Source organism: Symphodus melops, assembly GCF_947650265.1.
Source record: "Symphodus melops genome assembly, chromosome: 1".
Classification (NCBI taxonomy): Eukaryota; Metazoa; Chordata; class Actinopteri; order Labriformes; family Labridae; genus Symphodus; species Symphodus melops.
The window spans coordinates 28,704,898-28,723,606 of NC_136691.1; the positions used below are offsets into that span (position 1 = coordinate 28,704,898).

At 42.9% G+C, this 18,709-nt stretch overlaps 1 protein-coding gene across 1 annotated transcript; it reads right to left on the reverse strand.

The window, feature by feature from the left end:
* Positions 1 to 1,970: 1,970 nt before the first annotated feature.
* Positions 1,971 to 15,521, reverse strand: vps37ba (VPS37B subunit of ESCRT-I a). The gene is made up of 4 exons (XM_079353738.1): positions 15,341 to 15,521; positions 7,274 to 7,445; positions 5,337 to 5,419; positions 1,971 to 4,349 (listed from the first exon to the last, which is right to left on the reverse strand). Exons 1-4 carry the CDS (start codon positions 15,443 to 15,445, stop codon positions 3,861 to 3,863), a joined length of 849 nt encoding a protein of 282 aa, XP_079209864.1. The 5' UTR covers positions 15,446 to 15,521; the 3' UTR covers positions 1,971 to 3,860.
* Positions 15,522 to 18,709: the final 3,188 nt, after the last annotated feature.

An 18,709-nucleotide genomic window follows, 5' to 3' on the forward strand; every position in this document is an offset into this window, starting at 1 on the left:
GCACACATTCAAAATCACCAGACGCTCTGCACTTTGTTCCTCATCACCTTCAAACCTTCTATCAGCTGCTTCAAACGCTTTCATATGGTGTTCACCCTTCCATACAGTATTCAACATTGTATTTGTCACATGCTCAAACAGGTGTGCAGTAAATTGTAGTGACTGTTCTGCGAGGCCATGCAATAAAAATATTCAAACATGACAATCATTTACATATTTATAGTAAATTTAGATAAAAAATATATATAACTGCTCAAAAAAATAAAATAAGACCTCCTATCTCTAAACGAGTATTCTTATTAAAGACTTTGTTCTTTTCATAGTTGGATTTGCTGACAACAAAATCACAAAAAATGATGAATGGAAATCAAATGTATTAACCAATGGAGGTCTAGATTTGGAGTCACACTCAAAACTAAAGTGGAAAAACTACAGACAGATTCAACTGTGATGTAAACAAGTCAAAATGAGGCTCAGTAGTGTGTGTGGCCTCCACGTGCCTGTATGACCTCCCTACAACACCTGGGCTGCTCCTGATGAGGTGGAGGATGGTCTCCTGAAGGATCTCCTCCCAGACCTGGACTAAAGCATCCACCACCTCCTGGACGGTCTGTGGTGCATCGTGGCGTTGGTGGATGGAGCCACACATGATGTCCCAGATGTGCTCAGTTGGATTCAGGTCTGGGGAGCGGGCGGGCCGGTCCATAGCATCAATGAGCTGCACTACCTGAGCCACTTGTGTCGGTTGTAGACTCCGTCTCAAGCTACCACCAGAGTGAAAGCACCGCTAAGATTCAACAGTGACCAAAACATCAGGCAGAAAGCTTCGGAGCTGAGAGGTGGTCTGGGGTCACCACCTGCAGAACCTCTCCTTTAATGGGGGGTCTTGCTAATTGCCTATAATTACCACCTGTTGTCTATTCTATTGAATGTCAATCAGTGTTGCTTCCTAAGTGGACAGTTTGATTTCACAGAAGTGTGATTGACTTGTGCTGTTTAAGTGTTCAGTTTATTTTTTTGTGCAGTGTATAAATGTACAAATTGTATGATGATGTAAAGAGTGTCAAGATGTTAAATGTCAAATGTGCAGATTGTGTTGTGTGCATCATGTATGTTACAGTTACATTGTGTGCGATGCTGATGAGGTTTTTGACCAGAGGAGGGCGGAGTCATCAGTCCTGACAGGCTGAGGGAAGAAGCTCGTCCTGAGTCTGCCCGTGTTTCTCTTGATGTGACACACAGGCATCTTCCAGAGTAACAGAGGACAACGTTAATGGGGAGGTCAATGTTTTCCCTGGCTGTGCTCCTCCTTGACATTATGTTCTGGAGGGTGAGGAGTCCACGGTACACTCTGTTGACTCCAGCGCCCTCTGCAGGGCTCTTCAGTCACACTCACTTCTCTTCCATTCCCACTGGGGGATGTTTGCAGTCGGCACACTCTCTATCGCTCCAGAATGAAAACTTTTACAAAGCCTCTGAATTTCCTCAGCGGTCTAAGGTGATAAATAAAGATACACAGAGATGATACACACAGGTTTGTTCTTCTGTGTAAAGATTAGAAGATTCATTGCTGCTGCTATGTGCAAGCTTAAATTTGACATTTTCTCATACACATTTTATTTCAACACCGTTTCATTGTCATTTCACCGACGGAAATGGTTTTATTTTAGATTTAACTCATTTGTTTGAATCTTGTTTTTTTTTTTTTTTTGTACAATAGTTACCATTTAATGTCAGGGATTGACTACAACCCTGTGATTGAGTATTGTCGAAAAGAGTTTAGAGAGGACCTTTTCAAACAGTGGTCTCAATGAAACATCTGTTCTCTGCTTTGCTCTAACATGAATCAACCAGAGGAGGTTTGTGACCCTGCAGAAAGCAGCTCTCTCCCAACGCTCTGTTCTTGTGTCTCTTTGAATGTGTAGATTTCAGACGTGTTCGTTTGAAAAGAAATGCACCGAGATAAAAACTGATACAAAACTTTGAGATTTATTTAACTTGAAAATAACATTGAATTCAACTTAAACATTCAGCTGTACTGAAAGTAAATAACTACAACATTAAACTGAAAAAGTCACCAACCACATATAAAACGATGCACACAGAGGATCAGTTCAAAAGTAAAAAGCAGCTCAGCAGCTTAAAAAAGTATTAAAGAGGAATCTGGAGAGCAAACACAAAGAGCATGCAGAAAAGAATGATCATTGTTAGGTGGTCCATGCTGCTTCACGGACATGTTAATGCTTATGCCTACGAATAGTTCTGTTGTTCGCCTCCTGACGTAGTATGCGTCGTCTATTTAGTGGGGAAGTTGTTGTTCACCGCAGGGTGACAGAGTATCACCAAATGATGAACTGAAACATTCCTGAGCCCTGTTATTCTCACAAATTAAATGTTAAACAGCAACAACACGTGCACAGATGCTTAACGTCAACCTCAGACAAAAACCTCAAAACAAAACAGGAAGGATGAGAGAGGTGCAGAATCACAAGCACCATGTTCAGTATGCCTCTTAAAGATCTAGACCTGATAGACAGTCAGGCATGGACTTCAACTAGCTTCTGCTAACTCACAGCAGGAGGAGGGAGTCCAGATGTTAGGTGGACGGGGGGGGGGGGGGGGGGGGGCTACAGATGAGCACTGATAAACATGTAGTTGTCAGCAGGACATGATGATTTCAAGTGTAGGCACTCATGGCTCTTCAACAGTGCGAGATCCAGCCTTCGGGAAGAATGAGGCGTTGTTTTATCGCACCAGAAAAAGTTTCCTCCTCAAGCCAAGACGAGTTCCACATGTGGACGTCTGGCTGACGGAAAGCATTTCAGATTAACATTAACAACTAATATGTGTAAGGAACGAAGATGGACTACCTCAATAAATGTTTCACTTCACATTTAAAAAAAAAAAAAAAAAGAAGCTTAAACATGTTAATGGAGTGATGCAGGGAGTCTTTGGTGCTCAGTGTGAGAAAAAACTGAGCAGGTCCCAATGACAGCCAATAATCTTCCTCATGGATTTAAAATCAAAGGACGACATTAAGGAGTGTTTCATAACCAAAACAGCCCAAATAAGGAGAGCACTATACGGCGACACACAAATCATTTCAAGCAATGGCCAATAGGCTTGTTTGTGTGTTACAGTAGCTCCACCAAGTCCTCTCCGGTCACGCTCTCCTTTACACCTGCTCATGCTCGACCCTGGCTATTATCATCAGGACTCTTTTAGTTCGATTTCAAACAAAGACGTGGAAACAAATCAAATATTTCTATGTACCTTGTGAATTTTTTGTAATAAAAAGAAAATCACAGTATAGTTGCAATTTGGCCTGAACATATTCGGAGAATATCTTCGTTCAAACTGCACAGTAATTAGGGTCTCTCATTGCTTGCATAACCTTTACCAGTTAATGAGTGCGCTGCAAATAGAAATGAGGATTCTCCGAGATGATTTTGTGCCCTTTTAAAGATTGAAGAACATGTGTTAAAGAAAGAAAACGATTGGCATGCAGAGCTCAGGGGCTTTCTGGAGACGTAAAGTGCAGATAAATGAAGAACCTCAGCTCAGGGGAGACACACCGGCTTTTAGTGCAGCCTGCGATGGGCCCTTCCACTGAAGGGACTGAGGCTATAATAACTCTTGTTGTGTCTGGAGTGTTGATGCGATGGAGAGTAGAGCCCTAATCCACAAAAGTCTTGGTTCAGATGAACTTTGACCAGAGCAGCCAAAGCAGGCCTGGCTTTGTGTTGCGATTGGTCGTATTCATAAAAGGCTGACGACATAGAAGAGATGTCCCTATAGAAGATCCAGTTGTGAAAAGTCTGAGACACCAGGTGTGTCTTCTGTGTGGCCCGTGCTTCTAACTACTGCATGATGAAGCCAGGTTGCGGGGCCACACGAGCGCTGGGCCTTTCAGGCAGAGCAGGGGGGTACTGAGACAGGAAGTGGTTGGAGTAGCCGGAGGAGACGTTGGGGAAAGGTTGGCCTGTTCTGGGAGGAATTGGCGGGTATGGTGATGCCGAGAAGAAGACCGAAGTTGGAGCGGTATTCAGAGTGGGGGCTGGTTGGGCTGGAGGAGGTGGAGGCTTCCTCCTCGGCTGGGCGAGAGGGGAGGAGCTGCTGCTGCTGGGCTCTGTTAGAAAAGAGGAGGATGAAGATCTGGGTGCTGCCGACACATCCTGAGAACGGGAGGAAGGGGCAGGTGCCTGGGGGAGCCGCTGGCCCTGCAGCACCATCTCTTGCAGCTTTTCAATCTTCACCCTCCGCAAATGTGCCAGCTTTCTGTTGCTCTGGTAGGCATCGATGAAGGAATCGAGGGTCATGTCGCCATCCAGGAAGGAGTCAGCCATATTCTGTGGTGCACAGAGAGAGAGATTTGGGACAGTTTAGGCACAAGTACAGAAGTCGCAACCAAGTTTTTTTCCAAGACAAAGAAAATTCCAAACACGACACCTGAGTCATGAATCATCACAAACCAGTCACTCATGAAGTGCTCAAAGACATAAACATCATGTAGACAGATAAAGAAAGACTGGCACAACCAAAAAAGATAATATGTGCATAGAAATGTTTTTAATCCTTTAACATCCGGCAATCCTAACACTACAAACCCCCATCTCTAAGACTTGTTCATACTGCACCTCCAAATAGGATCTTGATTGTTTGGAGTTTGTTTTTTTTGACAGTCTGAACACAAAATTTTTTTCCAAATCTGATTTAAACCACATACACAGATGGTTTCAAATGAGATTCACATCTGATTCCTACAGATCTGACTCAATCTGAACGTCTTGGTCGACACCATGGACAATAACAACGACGTAGATCTGGAGAGCCAGAAGTTCACTTTGGTAAGTGCGAGAATAAAAACAAACCAGTAAAACCAGACTGACTGTTCCACAAGACTGTTTGCATCAGAAAACTTTGATTTCACGGTTGTATTTCCTGGGCGTAACCTGTTACCACAGAAACCAATGTGGATCAGACCACGTCAATACGGATGTGCAGATCAGAGCTGGTCACTGGCAATTTATAAAATGGACAGTCAGTCAGTTAGATTCTGATCAGATCCGATTTGGGTGGCAGTCTGAACAAAGCCTAAACATAAGGACATCCAATTGTTGCATCAAGACAAGAGGGGTGGGGTTGCAACCATTAATGTTCCCTGTATGCCCTGATTGTCACCATCTTGATTTTATACTAAAATCTCAGCAGACAGATTTTGAGCACATTGTGGATGAAAAGGTGTTCCTGATGATTTGATGCATTTGGTCAATGCACATTTGCAAATCCTTTTTAAGGCAGGTGTGTGAGTGCAGGAAACATGACATCAGGCTTACCTCTGTGTCCTCCTCGATCTGAGCTCCCTCGGCTTGCAGCAGGGCCAGCAAAGTGTCCAGAGAAGTGTTTCCTGATTGGTGGTCTGTTAAAGAGGCAGCAGAACATCGCACATGTGATGAACAAGCTGAACTCAGCAAAGACTGTTCTGCCTCGTTAGTAGTAAGACATGAAACATTATATTCAGCAGGGCCACAAGAACAGGCCCATAATGCAGCTCCTAGCACACAGCACTACTTCTGCTGCTCTGCTGAATCTCATGTTGACCATTTCCATCAATAATGGAGCGTCATTTGAGTTCAGTCAAAATCTTGTGTTTCCACAGAAACTGACAGAAAATGTATCAGAAATCGTTCATGTCTGTGCAAGACACTGAAGCTGAAGATAACGAGTGGGGAAGGAGCAGCATGGGAGACGCCATTTTTTGGTCGATGATTTTCTAGCTTTGCTTTTCAAACGACAGACAAGACAGAAAAACGATATCAGTGATTCCAAAGTAACCGTTGCACTCCAAGTAGTGTCTTTACTCTGCAGCAGCCTCTACCATCAGTGTGTGAATGTGTCTGAATGGATGAGTTAATACTGATGGACTCTTTACTCTGCAGCAGCCTCTACCATCAGTGTGTGAATGTGTCGGTGTGACCTGCGGAGTAAAAGAGCTTTGAATAGGCAGAAGAAACACACAAGTCCATTTACCATTTATTATCTGATATCAAATCTAAACTAAATATTTGTATTTGAGTCATTTGTGTTCTCAATCTGAGACGTACTTGTTGTATGTACACAGCTAAAAACACACCTTGATAAATATGTGCAGCTTCAGAGAGGAGGGAGAGAGGGAGTCGACTCCCCTCTTGTCAATGCATCAGTTGAGGCGCCTTGCTCATTAACAGTGAATCTTCTCGTGGCTTCAACACGCACGCACGCATTTTGTAGAGTCCACATGCTTTACAGCCTAAAGGGCAAAGTCACATTTCAGGGCAGCAGAGAGCGGAATGCTTAGCACACTATTTTGAAACTGCTGCTAGGCAACCAGTGTGTCACAAGTGTCGTCTCTCCCTTGGTAAATTGTGAATGGACTTCAGCTTGTTTATTTATAGTCTTCTGACTCCTCACAGCTCAGCTCACAGGTCACACCGACACATTCACACACTGATGGTAGAGGCTGCTGCAGAGTAAAGAGTCCATCAGTATGAACTCATCCATTCATACACATTCACACACTGATGGTAGAGGCTGCTGCAGAGTGAAGAGTCCATCAGATGTAGGGATCGAACCCCCGACCAAGTCTACCACTGCTCCAGTTGTTTAAATAGGTCAGAAGGGTTGACAACACTGCACCCTCCACCTTCATGTGATGGAAGATCTGGGACTTTAACAACAGCGACTTTGAATGACTCTACTCCTCTAAGGCATCTGTTGGGGAATAAGAGAACTGGTGAAACCGGTCTCATGCTGCACAGGAACAAACAATGTGATTATGGTGGTACATTATATAACACCTCATGTTCCTGTAATGACAGAACAATGTTCACACACATAGATAATAAAGCTTTGAACTGACTGAGAGGTGAAGAACTACAGATCAGACATTAGCCAGTTAGCTGGATGCATAGTTCGATATTGACACATGGCTGCTGCGTTTGTCTGTCCCAGTAACACTGGCTGACTTACTGTACTGTGAAATCAAATACCACACATATGGTCAACTATATACAGGAATATTGCCCGCTCCAAAAAGAATAGTTAGGCTTATTCATTCGTTATGCAGAGATGATGATTAGCAAAAGAAGAACAGCTGTAATCAGCACTTTGAATATTGTGACATTACTCAGCCTGCCTTCGTTTAGTTCACAGCGTGTTCAAAGTGCGTTCACATTTCATTATCGTTGGGCACTGTTAAGTTCTTATTCTTACAATAGCTGCACTGTCACTTTACCTAGGGTGGACTTTCGAAGCTGATAAGACTCGAAGCTTTCCTGAAGGTTGCTGTAGCGCTTGGTCAGTTGCTCTTTCTTGTGCTCCAGTCTGGGCTGCAGGGCCAGGTTCTGCTCTGCCAGGGTACGGTTGCTGACCAATGTCTTCTCCTTGCTGTTCTGGACATCCTGCATCTAAAAAAGAAACACGTGTCAGGATTGTCTGTAGAAAACCTTTGAACTCCAGTGTAGACGAGATCTGCTCTTACACAATGCCCCTGCAGTGAATGCCTGTGAGGAGAGTCATTTGAGAAGCCCTTCATTATAAAAGTGACAAATCTCTATAAAACAGGAACTTCACCAAACTATCCCAAACTTCAGTCTCATGGAGACAAAAGGCTGCACTGCTTGTGAGATATATATCACAGGCAGCCTCAGTCTATGATGATGCATATATATATATATATATATATATATATATATATATCTCTCAGCGGGCACTGGAAGCGTCCGCTGAGCTGGTGTGGGTTTGGAGCCTTGCTCAAGGGCACTTCGGCAGTGCCAGTGATCAGGCACCTCTCTGGCAACCAGACCAACTTCCATATTTTGGTCCGCATCGAGACTTGCTCTGGTGACTTGGGATGTCTTGCCTAATGAACGAGTACTCGCAGATTATTTTCTATCATTAAAAAAAAGTCGCATCAGATGCGAGATTTTGTATACCTGTAAAATGACATAAACACCCAGTAAAATGCCTTTATGCCTGTTATTCTTGTACAATGACATAAACATACAATATTTAAACATAAATGTAAATAAATAGCCAACAACAGAAAGCATGTGACGACAGCAGCGTAGGCTAGCTGTACTTCATACTGTGTTCTCCGTGATGGTCGCTTGTTCTCCACCCTGAGCTCTCTGAAGCTCCTTCTATTAAACTTAATGGAAGTAAATCTCCAGTTACAGTTTTGGCTAATGAAGTATGCTAACAGGGCTAGCTAATGACGAGACAGCCTGTTTCAGTCTCCGTTGTTTTCTAATTGTGTTTTAAGCATCAAACTCATATTTCTATAGAATACAATTTTAACGCCATAAATCTTGCCCTGAACATTCACTTCATCGTTTTGTCATCACTTTTCTTGACTGACATGTCGCAGGTGTAGCAGACAGTTCTGTATCTGTCTAATTTGTCCCTTGAGAGTTGCCGTAGCTGCCTGTTGTTTTTGTTGACATCTGGCTCACGTGTGTGCTGAAGCCGTCATACTGTACGTTTGTATCCCGTTCATTATTTTCCTTGTTAGTATATTCAGTGAGGTGAAACTAAAAGCTGGGTCACAACAATAACACAGTGTGAGGGAAAAGAAGCAATGGATTTTAACGGATTGCAACTGGAATAATGGAGTCAGCGGCGAGTGCTCGTACCATCCCATGTCCGTGAAAAGACAGTCCAGGTTGGGGTTGACTAAAGCAGGCGTGTCTTGGGTTGATGGGAAAGAGAAATAAAAGCAGCTCAATATGTTTAGTACAGATGCTCTGTGAGTCATCAAATCATGAGGTGACACGACTTTAAATAGCAAACAGAACTGCAGGCTCGTACAGTCAATTGTTTGCCTGGAAACATTATAATGCTCTTAATTCTCCAGTCTCCACACACAGGCTAAACAACAACAGGAAATGTAGGTTAAGCTTGTCTGGACGGACGACAGACCTGGATTTTGGAAAGCTAATGTAGTAATCCACACGAGAATCATGTGTCTGGAATATGCTTCCATCTCACTCCAGCTTGGAGGGGAAGCCAACCAGCTTAATCCACATGTGGTGGGAGAACGTTTCATTCAAAAGTTCAAACATTGCTTCATCTTCTGCCCCCAGCTTCAGTCTGCTCACACCACATGTTATGGCGATTGTTACAAGTCAACTTGTCAATTCTAATTCATTGTGTAAACGATATATTGGTACATGTGCCCTGATGTCTTCTTACACAAACACGGTACGCGATACAGAAACCCTGATATAACTGACGTCTCTCGCACATAGAGGCGTGTTGATTACGTCATCAGAGCGTTGGTAACCATGGACACATGTAAGCGTTCCCCTACGTCACTATCTCACTTTAGCCCCGTTTCCACACAGCAGTCCGGTACGGATCGGTACGGTTCGGTACGGTTCGGTTCGATTAAGCCCGATCCCGTTTGTGTTTCCACAGCCAGCCGTGCTCCGCGTGTAAGCCGGATGACGATAGCCACTATGTAAATAGTGTCATATGATAGCAGCTAACAAGGGAGAAAAACGCTACACAAACAAAACCAACGAAGAAGACATCCAGCAGTTCATCTCCTCTGTCACTGTCATGTGACTCTTTATTACAAGAACTCATCCAGCTTTGTTTCAGAGAAGGCTGTGAGCGACGAGGACAAATACACACGTAAACAATCAGCTGTGTTACAGTCAATGGTTTAAACACAGCAGAGTTTTGTTAGCCAACGTAACACAGGAAGTGACGATTCTTTCAACCAATCAGCGGGCTGCAGTGTTTAGCTCCACCTTTTCGGGTCGGCTCCACATTCTTGGCACCCTAACGGAAGGGTCCCAAAAAGTGGGACAGTACGGATCGGTTATTTGGGAATCTTTCCCAGGATTAGTCTATGGAAACGCCGCAAAATGCGCGCCGTACTGAGATGAACCGAGCCGGACCGCCCAGTGGAAACGGGCTTAAGACTCTGAACCGCAGAACTTCACTGGCAATCTTTATTTTGATTTGTTTTTAGTTCGTATTTCTTTCTTCAATCAAAGCAGCGAGGGCAGCCGCCATCACGTGTGTGTAGAAGATTGTGTTTTTGTTTTTGTGTCTTATCACTCGTGTGTCCTGTCACGTGTATGTCTCTCTGTATAGATGTAATACTCGTTTATAAACAGTCTAAGGCAGCGATGCAGTCACCCTCAAAAGCCCCTCCCCCCCTTCTCCCCTCAGAAGAAGACATAGCATAATACACATAATGCATCATGTTTTCTACACACTCAGAAACACAACAGCTCAACTTTAAACAACTAGATCAAATACATTTATAACCATCCAACAGTAAACAAAGAGGCGTCTTAGTCCTAGTAAATAAAAAAATCTCTCATTGACCAAATTGGAAGATTTATTATCATTCATGGATCTATAAACCAACAACGACCCCTCCTTTTTCCAACATTTCATTTCTTCTACTGAACAACTCATCCGATATCATCCGAGCTGGAGACTTCAACACTGACATCAACCCCACAACTGACCGCTCGAGCACACCGGCTCACTCCAAATATACTGAAATAAAACGATGCATGATGGACCTTGGACTTGGACATAGTTGGACAATGAGAAAACCATCATCCAGGGAACGTTGTTCTTTTCCCGCTCCACCAATCGTCCTCCTGAATCGATTTCTTCCTCATAAATTATTCACTCTCCCGACACATTCGAGTAAATACAATTCATCCAATCATAAATCAGTGACCAGGCTCCTGTCTCCCTATCAATACACATCCAATCACACATCAAGCCATTCACAAGACCCCGGTTTGATTTCATCGATCAGGAGAGAGTGGGCATTCCTTCTGGAAACATCTCACCTTCACTTCTAAGGGAAACAGCCAAAACAGTAATAGGAATAATAATATCAGAAATCATCACACAAGAAAAAACAGCAACAAAAAGAAGAAATGGATCTGGACACAAAAATAAAATATTTAACAAAACCACATAACGAAAAACCCCCAAGAGAACACACACAAGCTGAAATGAATCAAGTGGAAAGTATCACACAGAGAAAGAGCCAGTTCATTATCCAACAGCTCAAACATGAAACGTTTCAATACATCTGTAAATAACCTGGATCTACCAATCCTGCCCACCTCTCTGGATGCACCGCTCACACTGAAGAACTGTACAAAGCCATGCATAGAACGCCAAACTAGAAATCTCCTGGACCAGATGGACTTCCTTTCACAAACACTTTTTATCACCACTATTCCAGAAATGAAAGCGAGCTCCGACATCGCCACACATGTGAACGCTGCTGTAATGACAACTTGTAAAAGCCAATGAGGAGCCATCTCACCCCTCCAGCTCCCGCCCTCTCTCACTTATCACAACAAGAACAGAGCCATCCTTCACCCCGACCAAACAGACAACAACATCCACAGACTTTTTAACCTCATCAACGCAGCAGGACAAAACCACAATCACATCATTCGATGCAGAAAAAGCTTTTGACAAAGTAAACTGATCATCCTTATTCAGCGCTTTACACAACTTTGGTTTTGGAGAGTCGTTCATCCACTGAGTAAAAAACGTAGACGTACTTTATTTATACAGCCCTTCACAACAATCCTTTCAGTGAACCAAAGGGCTTTACAACAAGTCGAAAAATAAACATAAAAAATAAAATCCAATAAAAACAAAGTTGAATACAAGTTATAAAATACAGCAAAGTATAACTGGGTATTAAAAGCCATGTGAAATATTAAATAGTGGGATCACTTCACCAAGGGACGAGACGAGGATGACCACTCTCTCCATCTCTATTTATTATAATTGACTATCTTTTAATCGAACCACTCGCAGCAGCATAAAGACAATAATCACATTCAATGAATCTACAGAGAACAAACAGAACACAGAATAACTCAATATATAATAAATAATAAATAATATATATAATATATATATTTATAACATAATATATAACAATAACATATTTATAACAACAACAACAACTCTGTTGTTGTTACAAGTCGCCTATTTGAGCAAAATGTTGATTTAAAATATTAATAATAATTAGCCTGTTAAAAAGTATCTTAACATTAACAAAACATCAACGTCATTATTTCGACTTCAGCAGGCGTCTCTGTACATTTTACAACTCGGAGCCTCGTTTCTGAGACGTGTCCAACACCACCTGAATGCAGCTACAGTCTGAACACAAAAAGGAAACTTCAGGCCTGAAGTCCAACACATCTTAGAAGAGTCGATGCAAACTGCCTCATCATGCAAGGCTGAAGTGTTACGCCGTTTCAAAGTCTACGCTCTCTGCTATTCATTTCCTGAACAGATATCCATTCCCACTAGAGATGATCCAAGAGACTCCATCATTAGCAGCTAATCGCACACAGTTTACAGTTTACAGTGGATTAACAGGAAGTTTGTCACTCCCAGTCTTCTTACATGTATAGGACTTGACTCTCTGGATCGTGTCGGGAGTTAGACTTCATGATGACAGGACTTCATTTGAGGACATGTTCAAGAAGCAGACCTCATTGAATTTGAATGGAAGAAGTCTGCTCGAGGGAGTTTCCTCCAGCTGAGACTTTGAGAAGCAGTCAGAGTCACAGCTTCTTTTTATCATGTTGGCTTTGAGACAGAGCGAGTCATCAGTTGAACCTGTAGCATGCAGACACATGACGTGCTGCTCTGGGCTCCAGTGACTCCATCCACCTGCGGAGCCAGTTCAACATGGAGCCTGTTAAAGCCCCAAACAATTATTTTTTACACCATTAAAAATCGAGCAATATTTTTTTTTTCCGATTAATCCAAAGATTTATTTTTCAGTTCAGTTCAGTTTGTGGCTTTTTTCAATGTTTGAATTTTATTGTATTTTTTTTTAGGGAGCCCTTTATAAAATCTGGCCAGGGACAACAGATGAAAATTAGCCTTTTGGCTAACTCTGGCATATTTACAGAAATGTTTATTAATGTGCACTGTCCCTGTAAAAAATAAATAAATAAAGTTATGAATTATTTCACATGACTTGATCAACTATTCACACTATGTTTTGCTGCCCTCCTGACACAGAGCTGCTGGATGTTTTCTCTTTCATGTCTGTCGTACTCGTGTGGTGCGCTACAGGACGTTTGCAGTCTGCAAACTACCACGTTACGCTTCAACATTAAAACATCCTGTTTATTTTCAGAATAAAACACTCAGTTTTGACGGTATAGAAAATAACCGTATACGGTTTGTTTAGAGTTTAAGACATCGTACATGGCGTTATCTCTCGCCGTCGCAGGTGAATCCGTTTAATTAGCGAGGGAATTCCTTTGTCTCAGCGTTCCAGCTGTGCTGCGGATGGAGAACACAGCCGGAGGGTGATGACGGACGAGTCAGTGTGAAAACATCACAGTCATTAGACTTCGAACAATATCTGCCTCTATCTTTAGTCTGACAGGTGTTTTAATGAAGCATGTGGCGGTCTGTCAGGCTCACAGTCATTCCAGTGAACTAAGAAAAGCAGCAGCCTTCATACAGTTTTATTAAAGGGATTATAGAAGACTAAAATCACAAATGTTTATTACTCCTTATAGTGCATTCAAGTATTGGCGTCTTTCAGAAGAGTCCTGTTTGGTGATGGTGCAGCTGGTTCTAAAGTTAACTTGTTCCTCTGTTTTTATTGGACATCAACTCAGAGTCCACTTAAACAAACATCAAATAACTGTACAAACGCTTCAGTAACCATCAGAACAAAAAGTCCAAATGAATGGGACACGTTAAATGATATGATGTCAGAGTCAGAGCCGGCTCTCTTACAGTCAGACTCACCGACTCTGTTCACGTCACAGCTTTTGTTAACCTGACTCTTTTTACAGTGCTCACCTAATCTGCCAACGTGCCGTCTCTGTTTTCCAGTTGGTTCTCTCCGATATTTAACGTTTTTTTTTTTTTTTTGTTGGTTGAGAATTTGGTTTGGTGGAGTCAGGGGGAGTGTTGGAGGCTGGACCAGCTGGATGAGGGGACTTTGGCTTCAGCTCTCAGCGGCTCGGCCCGGCGTGATGCTCGGCCCGGCGTGATGCTCGGCCCGGCGTGATGCTTGGCCCAGCGTGATGCTCAGGCTGGGGGTCACTACTTTTCAGATGTCGTTCAAATTGTATTGCTCTAAGTTGGCGGTGGGTATTGGACAAGTTCTGTTCTACATGCATTTTATGGGCTCTTTTTTTCGAACATGTTTGAGCTTCTTACAGAACTCACTGTGGAATAATCTCAATCTGGTACAATGTGAACTCTGACCATTATGCAGAAAGTACCAGGCACCTTTCTTTCTTTGGAGTTCACTTTAAAAGAACAAAAACTATTCCATGTCAAATTTATAAACCAGAATACAAGAACGTGTTTGATGCCCCAAATATCCACCCTATGGTGGGTCTTTGAAAATCTATCAACATCACCTGCGTGCTGACAATCAGTCTGAACAGGCTGGGTCTAACAGGACAGAGCTGCAGAAATAATCACTAAAACAAGTCCTGAAAATAACCCATCTAGTCTTTCAGCACAATCCCACTTCAACTGGCAATCGTCCATCTGTTTAAAAAAAAAAAACCTTTTTGCTAGTAAATGTCTTAAATCCTGTCAGCTGCCATGAACAGACTGAGAATGAATACACAGCTGATTTTACATTTAGTATAAATTACGAAGTTGTTGCGCTCGTGACAAACACAAACAGCGGAAGTAGAGCCAAGGGCTGTGAATGGGTTCAAAGGTCAACTCTGTCCTGTAGCATCGTTTCAGAGCGGACCTGAATGTAAACAATCTGCTGTAAAACAGTCGAAGCACAAAGTGTCCAGGACTTGATGTGATACCTCTGATTATAGACTAACTGAACAGGGCTGATCACTTCAGATGAGGGGTTTAACCTCCTTGCCAACAAACCCGTGAAGCAGAAAGCAGCAGACTTTTGGATGCAGATTGTCAGGACGAGCAGTCTGAACAGAGTGTTGGGACTACTGACACTTTTTACATCTAACGGCTGTTTTGTGAAACATGACTCAGCAGTATTGGTGCGGCCATTAACCATTTTAGTTCGTAAAAAAACAAGCTGAATAGATTCGCTTGTGCTGTCTGTATACGTACAGTTTATTTAGTATAATGTGTGTTAAAACTTGAGACCATGCTCGACCCTTCAATGAGGATTACTTTTCCTTTTCGCGGAACAATGAACTTTGGTTGACAACACGCAGACCCAATCTTTTCAAGGATAACAAGGCAGCCATTTCCGTGAGTGTAACAGGACAACAAAGAGAGTCTTCGAGAAGCTTCTAGACTAACGAGCCTGACTCACCTCGTCCATCTCCTGGACCATCATGGAGAGTTTCTCGTCGTCCTCCAGGAACTCGTTGAGTTGAGTCATTGTGTAGCCGCTGAACTTGGTGTTTAGATCCGACATTGTGATCCCACTCCTCTCAGACTGTGACAGCTGACTGCGCTCACAGGAAGTAGTTAGAGCACATACGGGCCTTGTGTTGCCTTCACGTGCTGTCAGAAAAAAAAGTGTTTTAAGTGACCTGGTAAAATCCACGATACGTGTCAGGAGATGAGTGATCAAGCTTTATTTATTTAAGTGTCCAGCCTATTAACTGTACCTGAGTTATATATAAGCCATGTCCATGTGTTGTCCCTGGGCAGGAGACAGAGATCACGTGTCTGTTAAGAAACATAAAAATAGGCCTTACACGAACAACATTATCACTGTTTGTTGTGTTTTGGGTTTTTGGTCGTGGGTGTGGTCCTTCTACTGGGCACGATGTGGAGCCTGAGTGGGTGTGGTCCTTCTACTGGGCACGATGTGGAGCCTGAGTGGGCGTGGTCCCTCTACTTGGCACGATGTGGAGCCTGAGTGGGTTTGGTCCCTCTACTGGGCACGATGTGGAGCCTGAGTGGGCGTGGTCCCTCTACTGGGCACGATGTGGAGCCTGAGTGGGCGTGGTCCCTCTACTGGGCACGATGTGGAGCCTGAGTGGGCGTGGTCCCTCTACTGGGCACGATGTGGAGCCTGAGTGGGCGTGGTCCCTCTACTGGGCACGATGTGGAGCCTGAGTGGGCGTGGTCCCTCTACTTGGCACGATGTGGAGCCTGAGTGGGCGTGGTCCCTCTACTGGGCACGATGTGGAGCCTGAGTGGGCGTGGTCCCTCTACTTGGCACGATGTGGAGCCTGAGTGGGCGTGGTCCCTCTACTGGGCACGATGTGGAGCCTGAGTGGGCGTGGTCCCTCTACTGGGCACGATGTGGAGCCTGAGTGGGTGCAGTGTTGATGCACAACATGGGTCAAAAGTGACCCAGCAGGGTTTTTTTTTATCATATATTAATTTAATTATTCATTATTCCAGGTATTCCTCAATTAGCGTTTTTGATCATCACAAATCTCTATTTTATTTTTTAAATAAAAATCATTTTTTTATTTGTTATTTTTTTTATTTATTTTTTTTATTTCATTTTTATTTATTTATCATTTATTTCATTTTGGCTGCTTGTATTTTCTTTCGGTCATGTTGACTTCTCCTTATCAAATCATTATTGGACACAACACGCTTAAGTACTGTAGATTTTTCTTGAATAATACATCCCTGAGATAGATACATGCTTACACATATTTGTCACATGCAATGGACAGATATGAGCTTTGACATAGAGTGGACTGTAGAGGAAACAAGGAAAGTTAGAAAGGTCTACTAGAAAGGTCATCATATTTACAAAGATGAATGTCTGCAATGCGACTCAGACACAAGAGAATACATTTTACTGGCTTGTTCATGTTAGTGTGCCTTGTTTTGTATAATGGTCAGGAAAGTAAAGGATGAGGGGCAGAATACAGTGGGTAAGGAAAGGATTCAGACCCCTTTAGATGTTTTACTCTTGGTTTCGTTGCATCCATTTGCTAAAATCCAAAAAGTCATTAAACTCATTAATGTACACTCAGCACCCCATCTTACAGGAAAAAACAAACAGAAATGTAGAAATATTTGCAAATGTATTAAAAAAACTGAAATATCACATGTTCATAAGTATTCAGACCCTTTGCTCAGTATTTAGTAGAAACACCCTTTTGGGCTAGTGCAGCCATCAGTCTTCTTGGGAATGATGCAACATGTTTTTGACACCTGTATTTGAGGATCCTCGGCCATTCTTCTTGCAGATCCTCTCCAGTTCTGTCAGGTTGGATGGTGAATGTTGGTGGACAGCCATTTTCAGGTCTCTCCAGAGATGCTCAGTTGGGTTTAGGTCAGGGCTCTGGCTGGTCCAGTCAAGAATGGTCACAGAGTTGTTCTGAAGCCACTCCTTTGTTATTTTAGCTGTGTGCTTCGGGTCATTGTCTTGTTGGAAGGTGAACCTTCGGCCCAGTCTGAGGTCCTGAACACTCTGGAAGAGGTTTTCTTCTAGGATATCTCTGTACTTGGCCGCATTCATCTTACCATCAACCAGTCGTCCTGTCCATGCAGCTTAAAAACACCCCCACAGCATGATGCTGCCACCACCATGTTTCACTGTGAGGATTGTATTGGGCATGTGATGAGCAGTGCCTGGTTTTCTCCTCACATACAGCTTAGAATTAACACCAAAAAGTTCCATCTTGGTCTCATCAGATCAGAGAATCTTCTTTGTAATAGTCTGGGAGTCCTTCAGGTGTTTTTTTGCCAAACTCTATGCAGGCTTTCATGTCTTGTACTGAGGAGAGGCTTCCGTCGGGCCACTCTGCCATAAAGCCCCGACTGGTGGAGGGCTGCAGAGATAGTTGACTTTGTTGAACTTTCTCCCTGCTGCATCTCTGGAGCTCAGCCACAGTGAGCTTTGGGTTCTTCTTTAACTCTCCCACCAAGGCTCTTCTACCATGATTGCTCAGTTTGGCTGGACAGCCAGGTCTAGGAAGAGTTCTGGTCGGCCCAAACTTCTTCCATTTAAGGATTATGTAAGGTCTTATATAGACAGGTGTGTGCCTGTCCTGATCAAGTCCAATCACTTAAAATAAACACATCTGGACTCCAATGAAGGAGCAGAACCATCTCAAGGAGGATCAGAAGAAATGAACAGCATGTGAGTTAAATATGAGCTACACAGCAAAGAGTCTGAATACTTATGACCATGTGATATTTCAGATTTTCTTTTTAAGGAATTTGCAAACATTTCTACATTTCAGTTTCCGTCAACATGGTTTGCTGAGTGTACATTAGAAATACAATTTTTGATATTAGCAAATGGCTGCAATGAAACCACTGTGGTCGAGGAACGGATGATGCATTTAACACAATAAACCATGTTGTTTTAAAACGTTTGGAAAATAGCCCAGCATTATGCAAGGCTTCTGTTTATGGATCTTACTGCTACGTTTAACGCGCTTCGTCCTCACATCATGTTAAGACAGCTCAAACAATGCAATGTGAAAACTTCCTCCATCAGACGGTACTATGCATTCCTCACTAAGAGACAGCAAAGGGTGAGGGTCAATTCAACCCTCGCTGATAAACTAGAGATAAGTACAGTTCTTAAAAATGTCTTTATATACAAATAACTGTCGAAGCCGGCATTCATGCAACTACATCATAACATAGTCTTGTTAAGTTTACTGACTCAGCAATCTACAGATCAAATAAAGAGCTGTGTGTGTTCTGTGCTGTGAGGAAGTTAATGTTGTATGTATGAAGACATTTGTGTTGT

Bases quoted from the DNA above. Each gene is read 5' to 3' on its own strand.
- vps37ba (XM_079353738.1), bottom strand. From the start codon at position 15,445: ATGTCGGATCTAAACACCAAGTTCAGCGGCTACACAATGACTCAACTC. The intron at 7,446-15,340 runs GTGAGTCAGGCT...TTTCTTTTTTAG, and splicing joins TGGTCCAGGAGATGGACGAG to ATGCAGGATGTCCAGAACAG. The intron at 5,420-7,273 runs GTAAAGTGACAG...CCTCTTTAACAG, and splicing joins GCTTCGAAAGTCCACCCTAG to ACCACCAATCAGGAAACACT.